The 22,779-nt window shown below is 44.4% G+C and overlaps 1 protein-coding gene across 2 annotated transcripts in view; it reads right to left on the bottom strand.

Annotated features, from left to right (window-relative positions):
* LOC106551319 (hexokinase HKDC1) overlaps positions 1-19,202 on the bottom strand; it is a 57,585-nt gene extending 38,383 nt beyond the window's left edge. The window contains exons 1-4 of one of the 2 annotated variants that reach the window (XM_087702336.1): positions 18,982-19,195; positions 8,089-8,251; positions 5,068-5,216; positions 2,335-2,454 (exon numbers count right to left, since the gene is read on the bottom strand). In XM_087702336.1, the coding sequence (XP_087558462.1) occupies positions 2,335-2,454; positions 5,068-5,216; positions 8,089-8,251; positions 18,982-19,044 (495 nt within the window). In that variant the 5' untranslated portion in view covers positions 19,045-19,195. Of the gene's footprint in view, positions 1-2,334; positions 2,455-5,067; positions 5,217-8,088; positions 8,252-18,981 lie in introns of both variants that reach the window. The other variant, XM_087702335.1, reaches the window with a different exon arrangement.
* Between the last annotated feature and the right edge of the window lie 3,577 nt (positions 19,203-22,779).

The raw sequence follows: 22,779 nt of genomic DNA, 5'->3' as shown, positions 1-22,779 counted from the left end.
GCGTGTTTTTAGGTTCTTTAAAAGCAAGGTACCAGCCTAGACTAGGCTGAAAAACTAACTGATATATTGTACTGTTACTGTTGTGGCCTGTGTGGCACGACAAAACCGCACTCGTCAAAATAGCGGTGATAAAACCGTGTTGCTAAAGGCGCGACGTCATCACCGCGCGTCATCACCACGACAACAGCGCGGCAACAGAAGGGCGCTTTAAAACAGCGCGGCGGCAGAAAGCCGATTTAAATTAAGGTAAGGGTTAGGTTTAGGTTTAGGGGTTAGGTTTAGGGTTAGGTTTAGGGTTAGGTTTAGGGTTAGGGTTAGAGTTAGGGTTAGGGTTAGGGTTAGGTTTAGGGTGCTGAGTGCTTCGGAAGGCGCGGATTTGCCCTCCGCCCTTATGTCAGCGCGGTAAGGTCGCATTTGCTTTAGCGATTCGGACGGCGCGGATTAGCACTAGCGCTTATGTGTCCGCGGATAAGGGCTTCGTGGTATTGTGGTGGAACCGTGGCCTGCCAGCGGCCAGTGGAGCTGGTGGTAGACTCAGAGAGTGGGAAGGCTGGGGAAGAACATGGGCCACTCCTGGAGCCTGGGGAAGGCTCTGATAAGTGTTCTGCGTTGGAGGCAGAGATGGGGCCAGGGTTGCCCGACAATCATCAGCTGCCTTCGGAGTTGGACATCAGTGACACAGAAGAACAGCTGGAGCCTGTTCCTGATGTGCGCATGTGCAGAGCTGCCAGGAGAAGGGAACAGTTAAGGAACAAGGGCCGACTTGGGAGTAAAGGCACAGGTGAATTGCCTCAAGAGAAGCCGCAGATTTTGTCCTTGTCCGAGTGGAGTAATCAACTTCAATGGTTTTGGCCGATGACCTGCAAGCCCTTAGATGCGGCTCACCAAGCGCACCAAAAAAAAAGCTGCCAAAAAAAGGGCCAAGCCAAAAGAGTAACAGATTGGAGAAAGGGTATTTTTGTCCACTAAGTTTCTGCAAACCACCCTGAAATCGAAGAAATTGGGTCTGAAATATGTGGGTCCATTTCCCATTATCAAAATTAGAAATCCTGTATCAGTGAAATTGGAACTGCCAAAGGCCCTTAGAAATAGCAATAGCAGTTAGACTTATATACCGCTTCATAGGGCTTTCAGCCCTCTTTAAGCGGTTTACAGAGTCAGCGTGTTGCCCCCAACAACAATCCGGGTCCTCATTTCACCCACCTCGGAAGGATGGAAGGCTGAGTCAACCCTGAGCCGGTGAGATTTGAACAGTCGAACTGCAGAACTGCAGTCAGCTGAAGTAGCCTGCAGTGCTGCATTTAACCACTGCGCCACCTCGGCTCATCAGAAAGATTTATCCTGTTTTTCATGTAGACTTACTGAAAACGGAACACACTTCTGCCATGCATCCACCCCAACCCTCACCCCCTGTTCCCCTGATTGAAGGAAAGCAACATTTTGAAGTTAAAGAAATCTTGGATTCCAGGAAACATAGAGGTCGCATCCAATATTTGGTGTCCTGAAAAATTTTTCCCCATTCCCAGGCTGAATGGGTGAACAAATCTGATGTTAGAGCTCCCAGACTTCTACAGAAATTCTATATATGAATTTCATATATGTTATGTTATTGGTTGTTATTGTTGTTTTTGTTTTGTTGTTATTTCTCCAGGGGTGATGTCCTTTCTGAAGGAGGGCCGGATGTCAGCCTCTGCTTCGCTTGCTTGCTATCGGCTGCCATAGAAATGGGGAGGGTGGGGGCATGGTATTGGGAAAGGGAATTTTGTTCTCACCATCCTCTGTGCATGCTGATGGCTGATGTTTGGAATTGGTCAAGGCCAACCGTCTCGCATACCAACCTGATGAGGCCCTTTGAAGATGCACCCCACATGACACCTTAGGGAGTTGCAGATTGGACACTGGGCTGGGGTAACTGGAGGGAGGGAGCTGGGCAATCATTTGATATGTACGTGTTCGCGCCTTTCTGGCTCAGATCTTGTTTTCCTTTTTGCTGCTTTCAATTCATATTTAGTATAAAAGTACTTTATCTCTATTCAAATGGAGTTGAGGTTTTTCTTTCTTGGATATTGAAGGAGGCATGCCTGACAGGGGTTTTGTTGGGACAAGGAGTCTGCTTCGTGATTTGATGAAGCCAAGGTCAGAACAGTTACATTAGCTTGCACACTTTAAAACAGAATTCTGTTTTAAAGTCCACACATCTTCAAGTTGTCAGAGTGGAGAAACACGGCTTAAAATTATTGGGCGACAGTAAGTAATTTATTACCAATAATTTACCAACCATCCTAATTAATGATTTTACTCTGCTTATAATGTGACACACAGGGTTGAACTTACCTCCTCCAATTTTTTCTGCCTACAGGGAAAAGAAAAGGTAAAACCAAGAGGTAATTTCTTATATTTTATGTCCTTTGTCTCCATAAAGTCTGCAAGACAGTCAGCCACATATTCAAACAGCTGGAAAGGAACACAGACTAAATATTATTTTAATGGGCCAATAAAACCACATGATGATTAATAAGAATGGCTTTTTGCATTTCCTTCCACATAAAGATTCTAGGCAGTTCACACTGAAGAAGAGGCAAAAGCAATATTATCGTTTATCTATATAGTTAATTCTTTTTCTTAAGCATGTAAGCAAAACCTGAAACCCTTGAATCCAGATAAAATATGTCTTCCTACATCAGTGTAACTGATTTGTTACCACTTCAATAAAAATAATATTTATTCTCAGAATCAACCTCTAGATCAGTGTTTCTCAACCTTGGCCCACCTGGACTTCAGCTCTGCTGGCTGGGGGATTCTGGGAGTTGAAGTCCACGCATCTTCAGGGGACCAAGGTTGAAAAACACTGTTCTAGAAGTTTGGGGCTGTAATCTCTCAGAATTTGTAGTCATCAGGAATTCTATGATCTGCAATGCTAATATAGATGGAAAATCTATGTGTTGGACCTGCCCAGTCAGATGCCTTAGGAAGGAAAGACCCTTGACTCCATTTGGGTGAAGTTAGGTTCTTTTACTAAAGGTTTCTGGTTGCAGTAAAGTCAGGCTAGAACTAAGATTCCCATGCAAAAGGTTACAAATGTTTCCCCTTATCCCAGTCCCCCCCCCTCCCCAAAATGACCAATCATAGGTGTTTTGAGAATTGCGGATATGTTTGGGACAATCCACATTCCATTCTCATGATGCATGGTCTTGGATACTGGAACAAACTGGTTCTGCACTTCCCTGATTTTTGTCAAGCTGACATCACTCCCTATTTCCTGTCATATCCCCACACATGTTTATTGCTCATTTGTGTGTGTGTCCCGCTTGCCCCAGAGCTGGTGTTCAGCCAATTCTGACAGGTTATGGTGAACCGGTAGCAGAAATTTTGAGTAGTTCGGAGAACTGGCAAATAGGCTGGCCCTCACCCTCGCTGCCTTCCAGCCTCCCAGCTGATCTTCTTTTGTTGCCCTGAAGAGGAGAACAAGCTGGAAAGCAGGTTAGTGGGGTGAGGAAGGAATGGGGATTTTGCAGTATCCTTCCCCTGCCACGCGCCTTCCCCCGCTGCCCTAGCTTTTGATGGCAGGATGCTGCCATGGCATCAAGCCGAAGATGGCAGAACTGACACTATGTTTGATATGTACCTTCCTTATTTGAGCCCTCCAACTAGAGAAAAAGAGGTGTTAGCTGATATCAGACCATCCTCCCACAGGCAATGTTTTTCAATCTCAGCCCCTTTAAGATATGGGGAATTCTGGGAGCTGAAGTCCATACATCTTAAAGGGTCTGAGACTAAGAAACATTATAGCAATAACAGTTAGACTTATATACCACTTCATAGGGCTTTCAGCCCTCTCTAAGCGGTTTACAGAGTCAGCATATCGCCCCCACAGTCTGGGTCCTCATTTCACCCACCTCGGAAGGATGGATTATCCTAGAGTCGTGATGGTAAACCTATGGCATGCATGTTACAGGTTGCAGGTGGAGCCATACTTGCTTGCATGCCAGCTGTCAGCTAATTTGCAGCCTTCTGGAGGGCTGAGGGAAGCCATTTTCGCCCTCCCCAGGCTCCAGGAAAGCCTCCAGAGGCTGGGGCAGGCGAAAAACAGACCCACCAGGCCAACCAGAAATTCCTTCCCCAACTTTCGGTTGGCTCATTGGGGCTGTTTTTCGCCCTCCCCAGGCTTCAGGAAAGCCTCTGGAGGTTGGGGAGGGCAAAAAACAGCCCCGACGGGCCAACTGGAAGTTCGGAAACGATCCATTTCCGGCTTCCGGAGGGCCTCCAGGGGTGGGAGGCCGTTTTTGCCCTCCCCAGGCTTCAGGAAAGCCTCTGAAGCCTGGGGAGGGGCTGTGCGCGCATGCTGTGTGTGTGTGGTGTGCTCATGCGCAGGTGGGCAGGGAGGATTGCATTGGTGTGGGCACCCATGCACGCACGATAGCTCACGCGCCCACAATTTTGGCACGCTATAAGAAAGAAACTGTCCTAGAGGTTTCACGACTCTGCTATCCAGGGGAGGGTTTGATAAAATTAATCGGTAAAACCACAGGAATATATCTGAAGGTGGGATTCCTGCTCTCAAGATTATTCCACCAACTGGAATTCACAGATTTAGGAAGTCAGTTTGCAGATACCTATCATCCACGGAGTTGAATGCAGCACCTCCTGTTGAAAGTCCCAGAATTTGCAATGATTAAACAGGTAATATTATAAGTAGAGGTGATATTCAGCCGTTTGGGGCTGGTTCACCTGAACCGGTAGTGGAAATTGCAGGTGGGCCTGCCTGCCCACCCCAGCTCTATGCCATCCTATTTAGGTACATTTTTGAGGCTGGGGGCATGCATGGAAGGTGCACGTGTGAGCAAAGCACATGCGCAGAAGGCCGGGCACATGAATGGAAGGGGCGCATGGACCTGCAAAATGGGTGCATGCCTGCGTAGCAGACGCGCATGCACGGGGAAAACCAGTGATAACAAAATGTGAAACGCACCACTGGTTATAAGATGCAGTGTTCATTAACGTCATGCCTCAAAATCCATAAGAGCAGATCCCAAAGGGACAGAAATCTCAAAGCTATACGGTACTTACATCTGTTCCACTTCCCTGTATGATTTCTTTAGGTGTTGGATAGAACTGACTCTCCATTTGTACATGTTGTTTTCCTTCTTCAGCTACTTTAACGTGTAGGACTTTAAATTTGGAACCACCCAGATCCAAAGCGAGGAATTCTCCTTTTTCTGTAATGGAAATAATAGTGTGTAATGATTAATTCCTCCATAACGCCTTGCCAAATGATGTTTCATGAGCCTTAATATAGCGCCGTGATGGCAAACCTATGGCATGTGTGCCAAAGGTGGCATGCAGCACTCTCTCTGATGGCACACGAGCCGTCATCCCAGTTCAGCTCCGCCACGCATGTGCACACACCTCCCGCCAGCCAGCTGGTGGTTGGGTCTCTGCCGAGCATGCATGGGGGCAGGCACATTCAGAGGGGCATGTGCACTTCAGGTACTGGCCAAAAAAGGTTAGCCATCACTGATATAGAGATTGGATGGGGCTACTAGATGCAGCCCTGTTTGAAGAGCCTCTAGTCTACAAAAACATGAGCCATTGTGGCGCAGTGATTAGAATGCAGTAAAAAAGGTAAAGGTTCCCCTTGCACATATGTGCTAGTCATTCCCGACTCTAGGAAGCAGTGATCATCTCCATTTCAATGCCGAAAAGCCAGCGCTGTCCAAAGACATCTCCGTGATCATGTGGCCGGCATGACTAAATGCTAAAGGCGCATGGAGCCTTCCCACCAAAGGTGGCTCCTATTTTTCTACTTGCATTTTTTTATGTGCTTACGAACTGCTAGGTTGGCAGAAGTTGGGACAAGTAACGGGAGCTCACTCTGTTATGCGGCAATAGGGATTTGACCTTCCGACCATTCTGATCGACAAGCTCAGTGTCTTAGCCACTGAGCCACCGTGTCCCTAATGCAGTATTGCAGGCTAATTCTGCTGATTGCCAGCAGTTCGATTCTCACTGGCTCAAGGTTGACTCAGCCTTCCATCCTTCCGGACCCAGACTGTTGGTGGCAAGAAGCCGACTCTGTAAACTGCTTAGAGAGGACTGTAAAAGCACTGTGAAGTGGTATATAAGTCTAAGGGCTATTGCTATCTAACAGTATAAAGATATATACTTTTTTTAAAAGACCAATTGCTTGTGAATATATCAGGTGAATACTGTCCCAAGACTATGAGTAGAGCTTCATTTTGGATTTCATCACAAACATTAAAAGCGTCACAATATCGACATCTGAGACTTAAGCTATTGGTTAAGAATCTTCTAATGTGAGAGGGATCTTAGTATTCTGCTATTTGCAAAGTTACTACAACTGAGGACTCAGTACCATCCCACTCAAGATATCTAGCAAAGAAAGACTCCTGGCCATTTGCTTTGCCAAGGGTATACTTTAATGAAGCTTAAATAGTTACAGAAGTAGCATAAGCCGAATCCAAGGTTTTCCCGTGTAAACAGCACAAAGGAAAGTTCCCTCTCCTCTCCCTCCAGCCATCCCCTGGTTATCTGCAAATGTCCAATCAGGTACTTGTATATTGTTCAGGAAACAGGTTCTCGGTTCCCAGCTCAGCATCTCGTTAATGACCTTGGCTGACTGGAGCTTCTCACAAGGCTCAGCTGGACCTTCATCCCTCCCCCACACCCACCGGTACTAATGTCAAGCTGCCAGTTGATGAATGCATAGGTGAGATGCAGCCATGACAGATACAGTGAGGACATCAGAGGTGGCATTCAGCCAGTTCTAACAGGTCCTGGAGAACCAGTTGCGGACATTTTGAGTAGTTCAGAGAACCGGCAAATAGGCTGGCCCCGCCCCTGCTGCCTCCCAGCCTCCCAGCCGATCTTCTTTTAGAGGTTTTTTTAGAGGTTTTATTAACATTTATAGGCCGCCCTTTTCCCTGAGGGGACTCAGGGCGGCTTACATAAAATCAAGGGGGGGGATATACAAACAGTAACGCAGACAAACACAGAATAAAATAATGAGCAACATTCATTCATCATTCGGGAGGGGGCAATTATCTTTGTCCCCAGGCCTGACGGGCTAGCCAGGTCTTAAGGGCTGTGCGGAAGGCCTGGACGGTGGTGAGGGTACGAATCTCCACGGGGAGATCGTTCCAAAGGGTCGGAGCTACTACTGAGAAGGCTCTCCTCCTTGTAATTGCCAGCCGGCACTGGCTGGCAGATGGAACTCGGAGGAGGCCCAATCTATGAGATCTAATTGGTCGCAGGGAGGTAATTGGCAGAAGGCGGTCTCTCAAGTACGCAGACCCACTACCATGGAGGGCTTTATGGGTGACAAGTAGCACCTTGAAGCGCACCCGGAGATTGACAGGTAGCCAGCGCAGCTCGCAGAGGATAGGTGTTATGTGGGTGAACCGAGGTGCACCCACAATCACTCGCGCGGCTGCGTTCTGGACTAGCTGAAGTCGCCGGATGCTCTTCAAGGGCAGCCCCATGTAGAGCACATTGCAGTATTTTGTTGCCCTGAACAGGAGAACGGAGCTGGGAGGCAGGTTAGTGGGGAGGAGAAGGAATGGGGATTTTGCAGTATCCTTCCTCTGCCACGCCCACAAAGCCACACCCACAGAATCAGTAGCAAAAATTTTTGAATCCCACCCCCCGGAGGACATGGTAGTGATGCAGTAATGTCAACAGAGCAGGGTTGGGCCTGACTGTTTGGGGTTAGGCTTGATTATTCCAAAGTAAGTGTGTTAAGTATATCAGAATTTTAGAGCTTGTTTTAGAGCTTATTTTTTTCTAAACCAGCAAAAAATAAATGTGTGCTGCCAGATTTTACCCGGAAAGGCTGTAAGAAGGATGAAGTTGGAGCTATCAGCAACTTAAAGACTCCTGGCCTGTTGGGACACCTGGGACACTGTGACCATTATAAATATATGGCAATTACCAGACATCCAAATTTTGATCACATGACTGGGGTTGCTATAACAGTCATAAGTGCAAGGACCAATCATAACTTGTAATTGCCATTCTAATTAAATGATTGCATGTTGGGGATTACCTGTTGGATCAAAAGAAAAGCCTTACCTGAGCCATCAGGAAGTGACCTCACAAACGTTGGTAGCATTTTTACTGTAGCCGTTGGGTTAGTATCTCTTCCTAAACCTTTCACCATCTCTGCTTGGAAGCGAGTCATCACATCGTGGAGCGTATCATCAGAAAGGCGCATCTGGTACAGGTACCGATCAACCTTGGAATAAAATACACCAGGTATACATTAGTGTTCTCTCTCTCTCTCTCTCTCTCTCTCTCTCTCTCTCTCTCTCTCTCTCTCTCTCTCTCTCTCTCTCTCTCTCTCACACACACACACACACACACACACACACACACACACACACTAAAACTTTTGTAAGTAATATACCAGTGGTGGAATTCAAAATGTTTTACTACGGGTTCTGTGGGCGGAGCATGGCTTGGTGGGCGTGGCAGGGGAAGGATACTGCAAAACCCTCATTCCCTCCCCACCCCACTAACCTGCTTTCCAGCTCCATTCTCCTGTGCAGGGCAACAAATGAAGACCCAACCGATCAGCTGATACTCGGGTGGCAGCGAATTGATGGGGGCGGGGCCAGCCAGAGGTGGTATTTGCTGGTTCTCCAAACTTCTCAAAATTTCCACTACTGGTTCACCAGAATCGGTCAGAACTGGCTGAATACCACCTCTGGAATATACCTATCTGTGCTTGTTGTGGGAGTGAATGTGTAACTCCAGATAAATGAACACAAGGTGAGAAAAATGGAACAGCTTCCAATCTTTGGGAAGATGGAAAATGCCATCAAGTGAATCAGAACATCAATGGGGGAGAAAAAGCTTCTGGGAGGCAAAGTTTTCCATCCTCACCCTGAAATCATTGCCCCCCTCGCCTTGAAAACATCAAAAATGCCTTCAAGTTGTGCTGCTAATTTTGGGTTCCAAAATTAATGCTTTTTGACATTGTAATTTCAGGGCCCTGGACCAGAGGAGTGTTCCTACCAGTTCGGACCAGTTCGGCTGAGTAGGTAGTAATTTAGCCAACCACACCCCTAAACTTTTTCTATTGGCGGCAGTGTAGGCGCCATCTTGTTTTTTGCTTCTACGCATGCACAGAAGCAATTTTTGTTCTTATAAAGCCTCTGGAGCCTGGGGAGGGCGAAAAATGGCTTTAAAAAAGGCTGAACTCAGCTGGCCAGCCGACAGGGCAATGCTTCGCGTGCCCTGACAAATGGGTCCGGGTGCCACCTGTGGCACGCGTGCCATAGGTTCGCCATCCCGGATATAGTAGTATTAATACATTACATGATTCTGATTCTATCACTCTGTTAAAACAGCCTAGGATTGCATTGGATTTTTTGGCTGCTGTCGCACACTGTTGGCTCATATTTAAGTGACTGTCCACTAGGACCAGGGCGGCCAAGAGTATTATTAAGTGCTGGAACAAGACTAGTATGGGCCCCCTCACCTACACACAGACACATAAATCAATAATGTCATAGATTGCTCATTTACAATGCACAGCGTTCTTGAGCTTCAGATTTTTGAGATGACATTTCACAGCCATTCATAAACTGAAATGAAGTATAAAATATACTCATAAACGAAATGAAACTAAGCTTGCAAACTTAAATAAATAAGTAATGAAATTAAAATTCAATACATTACATAATAACTGTGCACTGAGTTTCAGATTAATAAAGGTTGTGTCCAACAAGGCGATTTTGCTATACACACAAAGTACTGAGTTTGAGGTATATATCCAATATTGTTTTTCTTGTTAAAATTTGGTTTTGTAAAAACCTTTTTAAAAATTTCCTCTTCATGGGCCTCCTTTGAGCTCCATGGGCCCCAGAACAATGTACCGGCTGCACCCCCCTCTCCTCAGGACTGACTATTCTCCAAAATCCCTCTCACAATTGAGCCAGATTTCACCTCATCTATACCTGTTTTTTCTTGCCTAAATGTAAAACCTTACTTCTTGAGTTTCTCTGAATCAGATTAAACTTTGCAGATATGGCTGAGTTATCTGAATCAGGTCTGTTGCACACAGCTTACATTTACAATTTGGTGTCATGCGCACACTGAATCAGAGTAATGCCCTCCCACACCTCCTACGTATAAGGTGGAAAGAAGATGATACAATACACTTGAGTCTGTGCTTATCCCTGGATTGACAAAGCACAACTACTGCCTCTGTAATCAAAAAGCTAACATTTGCATTGTCTTTTTTGCAGAGAGCACTTTTAACCCTTTGACCCTTTCGGGAAACTCAGATTAAGAAAAGGTGATGTGAGCACATTTTCATGCCTTCCAGGTCCAGTTTTCAAATTAACCGAAACCTGGGAAAGTAAACCTTTCAAATAAAGCCATTCTTATCAGTTGGCCTGAGTGTTTTCTGCACTGAAAACAGTAATTATGATTTGCTTGATTTTTGTGGATCCCATACACCGGTAATCCTTGATTTACAAAAGTTCATTTAGTGACTGTTTGAAATTACAACAGCACTGAAAAAAGTAACTTATGACAGTTTTTCACACTTAGGACCATTGCAGCATTCTCAGGGTCATGTGATTAAAATTCAAATGCTTAGCAACCGACTTGAATTTGTGATAGTTGCAGTGTCCTGGGCTCATCTTTTGTGGACTTTAGACAAGCAAAGGCAATAGGGAAGACAGATTCACTTAACAACTATGTTACTAACTTAAGAACTTCAGTGATTCACTTAAAAACTGTGGCAAGAAAAGTCGCAAAACACATTTAACAAATGTCTCAGCCATATACATTTTGGCTCAGTGTGAATGTAAGTCAAATACTGCCTGTATTTTAAAACATAAGACATATAAAGTCATGTTTGTCTTGATGACTGCATGTATTTCAGGAGAAATGTACTTTCTAGGAGAAAGCAGGTAAACAATGAGAAAGTATATTATTGTCTTTCATCACACAGTCAGCCAGATGGCATTTTTATCCTCTATCAAGTCCTTTGAAGTCCCATATATAGAAGACAAATACCATTCACTCATCACGAAATCTCATTCTCTGTCGTCCCCTTCTTCTTTTGCCCTCAATCCTTCCCAGCATGAGGCTCTTCTCCAGTGAGTCCTTCCTTCTCATTAGGTGGCCAAAGTCTTTGAGTTTCATCTTCAGGATCTGGCCTTCTAAAGAGCAGTCTTGATGTGCTCTACATATAGGTTAAATAGGCAAGGTGATAGTGTACAGCCTTGCTGGACTCCTTTCCCAAATTTGAACCAATCAGTGGTTCCATGTCCAGTTCTCACCGTTGCTTCTTGACCCTCATATAGGTTTCTCAAGAGACAAATAAGATGGTCTGATATTCCCATCTCTTTAAGAACTTGCCACAATTTGTTGTGATCCACCCAATCAACGGCTTTAGCATAGTCAATGAAGCAGAAGTAAATGTTTTTATGAAACTATGGCCAGTTCTTTTTAGCAACTTGTAGTTTTTGTTAGCAATGTCATAATATGCAATACTTAAACTTTCTACACGTAGCAGTTTACACATTATCTACCTACAGACTTGTAGTTTTTGTTAACTGTGCTCATAGTATGTAATACTTAAACTTTGTACATATAGCAGAGTTTACACATTACCCATGGAACTTGTGAACTGGCCTGTTGATGTCCTCAGAACAAGAGCTTAAGACTGTGTGTGATCTTGGGTCTTTCCTTAATCCCCTTTGTCTGGCCAAAGTAAGTATTGTGAAGAAGTGGTTTTTAGAAGACAAACTTGAAATGGCAGCAGAGATAAATCCACTTGAAAAATCTGATCCAATCTCAAGAACAAATAATGGAGAGAAGAGGTTCTAACTTTTATAACAGGGATTTGTAAAGGGGAGACAGTAGATCTGACTATCTTGGAGTATAAGAATGTGGCTAAGTAACAAAAATTACAGTAAGACTACTAATGAGAAGGAAGGACTCACTGGAGAAGAGCCTAATGCTGGGAAAGATGGAGGGCAAAAGAAGAAGGGGGCGACAGAGAATGAGGTGGTTGGATGGAGTCACTGGAGCAGTTGGCATGAACTTAAATGGACTCCAGAGGATGGTGGAGGACAGGAAGGCCTGGAGGAACGTTGTCCATGGATCGCGATGGGTTTGGCATGACTTCGCAACTAACAACAATAACTAATAACAATGAGCTGAGGAGGCAAGTTGGGAAAGTTTTGGCAAGTTTCTCAAAACCAGTTGGGAACGAAGTCAAGACTTAGGCGCGAATGTCCACATATGGATTTTTCTCCAGAAAGCAGATTGTGTTTTTTAGAATTAGGAGGGTGTGTGTGTGATTCCAGTTTAGAGCCCTGGTGAAATTGAAGATGGAAGTCTAATTCTTTATCCACACATCACATCATTTTCACTGATTAAAATTAACTACAGAAGAAAAACACTTCCTGAGAAGTGATACAAAATATCTAGGTTTCCAAATAATATAAACATTTGTAAAATTGTTTTCTGAGGTTTTCGCGGGTGTTAGTATGTAGGTCTCTAGTTATTTGGGTTTTCTCCCGCGTAGAATTGGAGATGTCTTGGCGACGTTTCGACGAAGTCTCATTCGTCATCTTCAGGCTACTTCAGGCTACTTCAGGCTTGGTGTTTCACTCCTGGAAACACCAAGCCTGAAGTAGCCTGAAGTAGCCTGAAGATGACGAATGAGACTTCGTCGAAACGTCGCCAAGACATCTCCAATTCTACGCGGGAGAAAACCCAAATAACTAGAGACCTACATTTGTAAAATTGTTTGAATGTTAGTAGCTTGGGTTGGTTGTAAGGCTGTTGGTTTGAGCTCCGAGCTTAGCCATTAGGTTGCAAATGTTTCATCACCATTCGAGGACGAAATGTCGCTGTCAGTGCGTTTTGAGTATAAATGGTTTGTTCTCTAAAATAAAGAGTAGGCTTCATGTTTGGTTGACTGCATTCACATGTATAGTTCGGTCAAACTTTACAAAATCCTGGAAAGAATTTGGAAGAGCATCAACTCGGACATCTTCATAAACTTTATTGGGGTCAAAGAAGGGGGATGACCCGGCTTACACATTATAGAAAACACTGGCCCCAACAATGTCCCTTTGTTGCTCATTGTTATGAATGACAAGCTTCATTATGCTTCTACAGCAGCATCTTTGTTCTCCAGTGGGTAATACTACTGGGAAAGGGTGTTTGGGTAATTTCCCTTCAGTGTGAGTAGCCATCTTTGGAACAAAGCAAATTCTACACAGGAGAGGGAAAAAATTGAAATATCTTAATTTTCCTAGAATTAATTTGCATCTCTAAGTGATTAATCTTAATAAATAAAATTCTGTATGATTAACTGATGATGTTTGAACTACTGATGTATTCAGAACATAAGGAAAACCTGCTAGGTCAGGCCAAGATTTATCTTTCTTTCTCACAGTGGCCATTATAAGCTTCTGGGGTGCTCATTAGTAGAAGATAAAGATACGGTCCTCTCCTACCACCATTCTCCATACCTGGTATGCTGTCCCCACTTGTGATAATAAGGGGACTGGAGGCTAAAGCATATGAAAAATGGTTGCAGGAACAGGATGTGAACTGGGTATGTCTAGTTTACTGAAAAGAAGGACTAGGGGAGACATGATAGCAATGTTCCAATATCTCAGGGGCTGCCACAAAGAAGAGGGAGTCAACCTATTTCCCAAGGCACCTGACAAGAAGCAATGGGTGGAAACTAATCAAGGAGAGAAGCGTCTTAGGAGAAATTTCCTGACAGAACAATTAATCAGTGGAACAAGTTGCCTCCAGAAGTTGTGAATGCGCCAACATTGGAAGTTTTTAAGAAGATGTTGGATAATCATTTGTCTGAAGTGGTGTGGGTTTCTTGATAGAAGACCTCCAAGGTCCCTTCCAACTCTGTTATTCTATTCTATTTTAAATCCCTTGCCAATCAGGTTCACCAGATGTACAGTATCTCAACGGTATCTCAACATCAGTTTTCTCCCCCCCCCCCACATTTCCCAGATATTCTAGCTTTTTCTCATGAGGAAATTGTTCAAGCCTCATAACCATTCTGATTACCATCTTATACACTTTGCTTGGTTCTGTTGTATTCTCAACTTAAATGTGGTGACCAGACCTGTACCAGAACAATATTTCAGATGCGAATGTACTGTAGATTTGTGTACGCTCATTACAATGATAACATTATTTCCAGTTATTCTCGTATTGATTCCTAGCAAGGGACTGGCCTTTTCACAGACACTGCACACTGAGTCTACATCCTCCATCGCTCAGTATGACCACATCATCTTTTTCCTGGTGGTAACCGACCATTCAGCCTCCTTGGTATATCGGTGAAGTTGTTAAGAGCCCTTCATAATCACTTTTGAATAGTTTATTTAGTATTACTGTATCTTCAAGCTCAGTCAATTCACTTCCTGGCCCTAATGAAGAACCTTGATGAACAAGTTAGAAAGCCCTGGTCCCAAGCCAGATTCTTTGCTGGATCTCACCAATCTTCTTTGTTTTGTATCTATCTGTATAAAAGTGATTGTTTTTGTGTGTGTGTGTGTGTGTGTGTGTGTGTGTGTGTGTGTGTGTGTGTGTATGTGTTCCAGCATAACTCTGGAACACGTCAAGCAATGTCAACCAAACTTGGTACACAGATGACTTACTCTCTGGAAAAAAATATTGTGTGGGTAAGACACCCCTAGCACCCCTCGGTGTGTGTGTGTGTGTGTGTGTATCTGTGTGCGTGAGTTCCAGCATAACTCTGGAACACTGAAATGAAAAGGAATGAATTGTATCTATGGTGTCAAAGCACAGTAATTTTGGCAGTGATAGTGTGCATTTTGGATTCAGGTTCTCTTAAGATACAGTCTGTTGTGTCTTAAAATGGATTCTACTGTACAGCACAATGGAGTTGCCATGGAAACAGCTTCACAGTACTCCACAAAGGGGCTCCCTCTGGTAAAGGGGATTGGTTCAAACAAACGAAAAACAATGGGGTCCCTCAGGTAAGGGGTATTTGTTCTGGGCAACTCCAAGTTAGCAGCTAGTAAAAAAGAATAAATATAGCTCAGAGTTGAACTGTGGGGTCCTTGGTGCTCTCGGAATCTCTCTTCAGCACTGAAGATGTTACCTCGTCCAGTAATGAAGCATCTGCAGGCAAGCAATCGCACTCAGAGACCCCAAGGACTTCCCTACTTGACTTCTTCCTTCTTTCCTCTGAGAAAATTTTGCCATTTGTTTCTACTCTTTGCTTCTCCTTTGTGACTGGATTAACAAAGGACATCTGGACCTGCTTAGATGTGGAACTTGCTTAGTCTTCTCAAAAATTCAGTGTCAGTAGGGGGTCATCTCATCCACATGTTTGCTGACACGTAAAAAAAAAGCTGCAGATGTTTGAAAAGCAAGTTTGACTTAGGCAGATTTTCCACCAGCAAGGTTGCTTCCTATATACCAGGGGTCACCAACCCTTCGGGCCTCAGGGACCACTGAATTCATAATTCTAAATCGCGGACCAATAATATGTATTTCAAAAAAAGATAAATCGCATTTAAGAGCCGAGGTGGTGCAGTAGTTAGAGTGCAGTATTGCAGCTGACCGCATTTAATTTCATTGTACAATGTGCAATTAGAGCCACAGTGGTTAGAATGCGGTACTGCAGGCCACTTCAGCTGACTGCTAGCTGCAATTCGGTAGTTCAAATCTCACCAGCTCAAGGTTGACTCAGCCTTCCATCTTTCCGAGGTGGATAAAATGAAGACCCAGATTGTTGGGGAGAATATACTGACTCTGTAAACTGCTTAGAGAGGGCTGTAAAGCACTGTGAAGCGGTATATAAGTCTAAGTGCTATTGCTAAATGCTAGTGCTATTTAGTGCAATATAAAAAAAATGCAAATAATTCTTCAGCAAACCACCAAAATTTTCTCACAGACCATCAGTGGTTACCAGTGCTGTATATATGCTTAGTTTTTCCCCTCAGCTTTCTACTTCCACCTACTTGGCTCAACTGGTTGAATCTCTTCTTTTGGGGCCCTCTTGAAGAATTAGTATCATAGGCAACTGTCCAGTCCACTGGGACTGAGGCCAATTTAAGGATCCCGGTTCCATTTTCTGCTAGGATGTTAGCAAAGTCATGTCTGAGCCCTTAAGAATGCTCAGGTGGATACCGTCAGAACCAAGTACTACCGGGGGTATAGTAGAAAAAAACCAGAAATCTTGATTAATTAAAAATTAAGTGCATAAGCGATCAAAGCGAGTCCAGAAGTATTTCACGCAGGGGTGGGTTTCAACTGGTTCGCAGCGGTCCCTGCGAACTGGTTGGTCGGCGAACCCGGAAGTAAGTAACTTCCGGGAACGCCGAAGGGGCCGCCTGCCCGCGCTGCTTACCCGGTTTTGACGAGTTCTGCGCTTCCACGCATGCGCAGGACGCATACAGCGCCTGCGCGATCCTCCAGGAGCAGCTGGAGCATCGCACAGACGCTAGTACGCATGTGTACGCTGCGCGCACGCCGCACACATGCACGAGGACCACGCTGGCCCCATTCCAACCGAACCGGTTGGAACGGGGCGAGAAACCCACCCCTGATTTCACGAGAAGAGTACTCTACTCCTCTGCTCACAATAGAATTCCCTGTGCCACCAGGCTTGACGTTTTGGCCATGGACAACCTAGAACTACTCCGCCAACGGTCTGACCTAATTGTAGTACACAAAATCGTCTGCTACAATGTCCTACCTGTCAATGACTACTTCAGCTTCAACCACAATAATACACAAGCAGACAATAGATACAAACTCAAGGTAAACCGCTCCAAACTTGATTGCAGAAAAATGTGACTTCAGCAACAGAGGGGTCAATGCCTGGAATGCACTACCTGACTCTGTTGTTGCATCCTCAAATCCCCATAACTTTAACCTTAAACTGTCTACCGTGGACTTCACCCCATTTCTAAGAGGTCTGTAAGGGGGGGGCGTGCATAAGCGCACCAGTGTGCCAAACGTTTCTGTCTTATTGTCCCCATTTATTCATACCAATTTCCTGTGTTCATGTCCAGGTTTATACTTATACTTGTTATCTCGTACATGTTTGACAAAATAAAATCAATCAATCAATCAATAAGATGCTGACTAGCAAAGCTAGCTGCATTGTGGGGAAAAAATCCTTTGGCGAAGTACTCTTTTCCCCCAATTAATTGGTTTACTCATTTTTCCAGGTGGCAGAATTCGCTTCATTTCAGTGTTTCCTTTATGAAGATTGGAAGTCTGCATGACAAACTTCTCATGGTTGTGGGAATTCCTTCCAGATGATGGCAGCAAGATTTACAAGATAAGGGCGGGGGACAGGGGTAGGTTTCAACCGGTTCGCGGCGGTCCCCGCGAACCGGTTGGTGGGCGAACCCGGAAGTAAGTAACTTCCGGGAACGGCAAAGGGCCCACCCGCGCGCCCGCGCTCCTTACCCAGTTTTGACGAGTTCTGCGCTTCCACGCATGTGCAGGACGCATACAGCGCCTGTGCGATCCTCCAGGAGCAGCTGGAGCATCGCACAGATGCTAGTACGCATGCGTACACTGTGTGCGTGCACGAGGACGCCGCCAGCCCCGTTCCAACCGAACCGGTTGGAACGGGGCGAGAAACCCACCCCTGGCGGGGGAGGTAGGCAAGCAGAGGAGCAGAAGCCCATAAGTCATCAAAGGGCTAGAACAGACCCAGGAAGTCACAGATTGCCTCTATCCAGTTGCCCCAACTCTACTACTAATTATGGAATTGCAAAGTCATAAATAGGGAATTTAGAAACCCCCCTTGAATAAAAGTATAAGGCCGTGATGGAGAACCTATGGCACACAGAGCCTTCTATGCAGGCACGCGAGCTGTCGCCCCAGCTCAGCTCCACCGTGCATGCGCGTGCGCCTCTCGCCAGCCAACTAGTTTTGGGGTCTTTGCTCTGCATGCAATGGGCACTTATGGGAGGCGTGTACATGCGCAGGGGGTGGGGGGAGCACAGGGAGTCACTTGCGCATGCACAGGAGTGGGGTGCACACAGGGGGCTTTGTATGCATGTGCAGGTGTCTTACGTTCATGCACAGGGGTCTCATGCGCATGCACAGGGGGCAGGGCACATGCCGTGGTCACACATACATGTGCAGGGCAGGCCGCATGGGGGCGCACGCATGCATTGAATTGCTCGCTTTCAGCACACAGCAACAAAAAGGTTAGCCATCACTGGTATAAGGCATTTGATGAAAGGTTTAGCTATGGCAAGAGATTCCCAGGTCTGTCTTAATCTTAATTTATTTTCATCTCAGGTAACGATTCATTTAAATATAAGACTGAAAATAATACACCGATTGATGAAGTTGTGAGAAGTAATCCATAGGAACTGAACACTCTTTGTCCCAGATTTTTTTAAAAAGAAGATATTTATTGCACAAAACATTGGTGACAGTTCTATCACAAAAGCTGCTGTTTGGCTGTATTTTGCTTCTGGATAAAATGGATAAAAAACGTTTCAGCTGAGAGTAAGAGCATATATTTGAATGTGGCTTTATGAACATCACACTAAATTTGGTCTGCGTAGCTTAAGTCTCCCCTTGTTTCATAAGTAAATAAATAAGCAAATATGAGCGTGCCCTAGAATGTCAGATTACTAAGTCATCATCTACATCAGATGAATCTTTTTAGTTGATACTTCTGAATTTTATGCACCACTTGTTGGGTTTTTTTTAAAAGCACATATACATTGCGACTCTTAGTTTAGTTTATTTATTCAAGTTGCAAGCCACCCAGAGTGGCAATGTGAGGCTGAGTAAGATTATAACGTTAATAAATGGAAGTTATTATATACAGGGCTGTACTTTTTTTTTATTCCTCCCTCCCTCTCTCCCTCTTTCTACTAGCATTAGGGTGTTCACTCAAACCGCAGCTACTCCCGTTTTGCCCCAAAGAGTTCAACACAAACCAGATCTTACCTTTTTGATCTGATCTTCTTTCAGCTTTGTGAAATAAAAGGCCACAAGGTGCACCGCAAGCATGTTTGCGAGTAGTTCGGTGTTGACACCACTGTTCCTGAGGCCAAAGCTGGAATCGATATGCCGAGAAGCCAGCAGGATCCTACCACCCAGCCATTCCTCCGATGAGTCTCCGGAGCAGCAGGGCTGAAGTAAAGCCAATCCTTCTGCATGGTTCAATGATTAAGCTTCCAGCGCCTTTCACTGATTCCCTCCCACCTCTGGGTACCGTATAATGCTGAGCAGATGGCAAGCTGCCAAGAGGCAAGCGCGGGGGGGGGGGGGGGGAAGAATGATTAGTTACTAGCCCAACTTGGCAATGTTTTCCTTTCGGAACAATCCCAGTTGCTATGAGATATCCCTCGCTTCACCCAAACCCAGCACGAATTTCCTTAGGGTGGCACATGTCCAGCTGTTGGGTTTTTCATCTGACTGCAGTGAAAACAAGTCACCTCAATGGGTATTTCTGAATCTGAAACATTGAGAGGAGAGGAGGGAAGCTATCTTGAGAATGTATATTCCTCTTCTTTTGCCTTCCCTCTAGCACTGTAAAATTGGGTAGATTGGAGATATCTTTGTTCCTTTGCATTGTTTTGTTGGGTGTTTACCACCACCCCCCCCCCCCTCTGGTGGATCTTAATGATTAGCCACCATCTCTGCTGAGGACATAAATTTCCCAAGAAGTTTGAGAAGTGAAATAACACAAAGATTAACCCTGTGAATGCAGGCTTTGAGGATCTGTTGAACTCAAGGAGACATAAGAGCTGGTTAAGGGTGCCCGTCAGGTTTCTCCTGTTATGTTGGACTACAATATCCCTCATCCCAAGCCGGCATGGGGACTAGCGCAAGGTTTTTATGTCTGGGATTAGCCGCAAAACAAAGTCAAAACCAAACCCACATTAGCCTTTGAAATCAGACATGGCCATCATCTAAGCAAGCATTATTAAATCTGTGATCATGTGTCCAACAAGAAGAGGGTTTTTTGGGTGTCTGTTTGCAGGAGGGGTTTAAAAAGTCAAGATGACTGCACAATTGAAACCCCCATCCCATTTTAGTACCTGTCCCCTGGGCAATACATATATTAAAGATGCAAGGCTTTGATCGCACAAATGTGGTTGCCATCTTGATTTCTCCCCTCCCCCCAACTATTCAAGACGACCCTGTGTTTCTGTGTATTCACGTATGTATTTCCCCCCTCAAAATAATCCCTCTGGATAAAGAAAACTACAGTTAGTTAAGGACATACCGTATTTTTCGGACTACACACTCCCCCCCCCCCCCAAAAAAGGCGGGTGAAAATGTCTGTGCATCTTATAGACTGAATATGGCCCTATTTTTGGCCTCCCGAACACCCCCTCTGCATGTCCCGTTTTAGCCCCAAACAGCCCATTTTTGGCAAAAATGGGATGTGCAGAGGGTTTGGGAGGTCTGCAGAGTGCTTCTGGGGGGCTGGGGAGGACAAAAATGGGATGCATGGGGGGGATTCAGGAGACCAAAAACAAACCCGTTTTCACGAAAACAGGATGCACAGAGGGTTTGGGAGGCCTGCAGAGTACTCCTGGGGGGCTGGGGAGGGCAAAAACCAGACATACAGAGGCCCAAACCTATTGTTTTTCTCTTTGAAATCTAGGTGTCTTATACTCCGGTGCGCCTTATAGTCCGAAAAATACGGTAGATGTTGCTTTCCATTGTTTTACATCAGTTTTTCAACACTGACAACTTTTAAGATCTGTGGACTTCAACTCCCAGAGTTCCACAGCCAACATGGGGAAGTCCAAACATATTAAAAGTTGCCAAGGTTGACACTGTTCTAGACATTGGCAAGTCAAGGCAAACAATGCTTCCCAATTAAGCATTCCAGTGACTTAGGAGAAAGTCCTGCTCCAGGAGACTCCAGACTTCTCGTGATAGCTGGATCCATGTACAAAAGACGTGCAAAGTAATCTCAACATTCCCTCAGTGACATTTGGCTCAGCCCAAGAAATAATTTGAGTTTGTTCTCTGCTTTCTTTCTTCATGCGAGGGCCCCTGCCACACAACTGCCTGCAGACAAAGAGATTCATTGTCCACCAGTGACCTCATATTCCCATCACTGGGCAACAGTACTATGCCACCATGTCAATCAAACATGCTTCTCTTTCTTCTTATGGCCTCTAGAAGAAGGCAGTAGGGTGCCCAGATTCCTAAATATGCCATCCTTGTCGGGTGAGCAGAGTCAAGAGACGCAAATGGATATACAAGACGACACAAGGGCAGCACTCTCTAAAAACATACTACTGTTATCAGAATTGCAGAAATTAAGTCCGAAGCAGTTTTCTCAAAGTTGGCAACTTTGCCAAACAGAAAAACTATTTAGAAGCCTCCCACTATTATAAATACCATAGCAGATTCTTTCAGCAGGGAGTTAATTTTAGTAGTTAATTTTGTTTTTTCGCTAAAAGAGATTAGAATAAATTTATATCCTTCTAGTTGATAACCTGGCATTGCCTGGGTATTTTTTTATCCTAATCCATACATTTGTCCTCAAAAATAATTCCGGACCAAACTTAATTCCTAATATTGGATTTTCCTCTTTACCAGAGGGAGCCCCCTGGTGGAGTACTGTGAAGCTGTTACCATGGCAATTCCACTGCGCTGTACAGAAGCCATTTTATGGCGGTACAGTAGAAGCCATTTTAAGGCACAACAGGCTGTACGTTAACGGAACACACACACCCGAGGGGTGTTAGGGGTGTTTTACCCCTACAGTATATGTTTCCAGAAAGTAAAGTCATTTGTGTACCAAATTGCTCAAAGCGTTCCAGAGTTACGCTGACACACATACATACAGAGCCATGTGTGTGTGCGTATGTGTTTCAGCATAACTCTAGAACACTTCAATGTGTATGTGTATCGTGTACGAATGCTGTATGTGTCTATGTGTGTGTATATATGTTTGTGTGTTATAAATTTTTTTATAAAATTTTATATATAAAAATAAATAATTTGACAAGCTAAAAGAACTCACTCTTCGGTTGGTCTGACAAAGTTTTAACATTTCTCTTGGCCTGCTATACAAAAATTCCAGTTGCCACATTCCACCCTCTTCCACTGAACACAAATCCAAAACCTGCCTCTGATGTGATAATCCCTCATACTACTGAATCCTAATGAACAGAAAGGAATTTTCTGTTCTGTGCGAAGTAACTCCAGATTTTTTAAAAAACAAGGGATTAACACAGCAGTGCAGCCAGTTCATTTATGGCCCATGAAATGGGCACTTTTCCTTGAGTCTAATTGCTTGCACCTCATTAGAGGGGATGACCTTCACTTAGATTTCAGATCACCTGAACAAACTTCAAAGGGCTTATAGATGTTACTATGGAGACACTGTGGGAACCTTCCATGAAGGAAATGCTAATCTCAGAAATGTGAGGGTTAGCATTTTAGTTCTTAAAAAGAACTAGAATACGAAGCTTTCGTTTTATATTTCCCAACTGCACAGCCCACATGCTTTCTTGTCAGAAATCCAAAGCAAACAGGTATCTTTAAAAGCTATTAATATCACAAAGCCACCACCCTAAGATTGCTCCTTAAAGTTGACGTTCTCTCAATTGTAACTGATGAGTAGAGCTGCCTTCACATCCTCATTTTATACATACATATATGTATAGTAAAACATGCATATAATGTTCAAAATGTCCTTTTTTCTGGATTTAAATTTATCCAAACTAAAAACATTTGATAAAGATCATAAAAACATTTTTTTGTTTCCAACTT

The sequence above is a fragment of the Thamnophis sirtalis genome, unplaced genomic scaffold (genome assembly GCF_051295495.1).
Source record: "Thamnophis sirtalis isolate CommonGarterSnake01/CBP01778 unplaced genomic scaffold, rThaSir2_p1.2 scaffold_15, whole genome shotgun sequence".
In the NCBI taxonomy this organism is placed as follows: Eukaryota; Metazoa; Chordata; class Lepidosauria; order Squamata; family Natricidae; genus Thamnophis; species Thamnophis sirtalis.
Note: the sequence above shows the minus strand (reverse complement) of the source record. Positions and strands in the feature narration are given on the sequence as shown.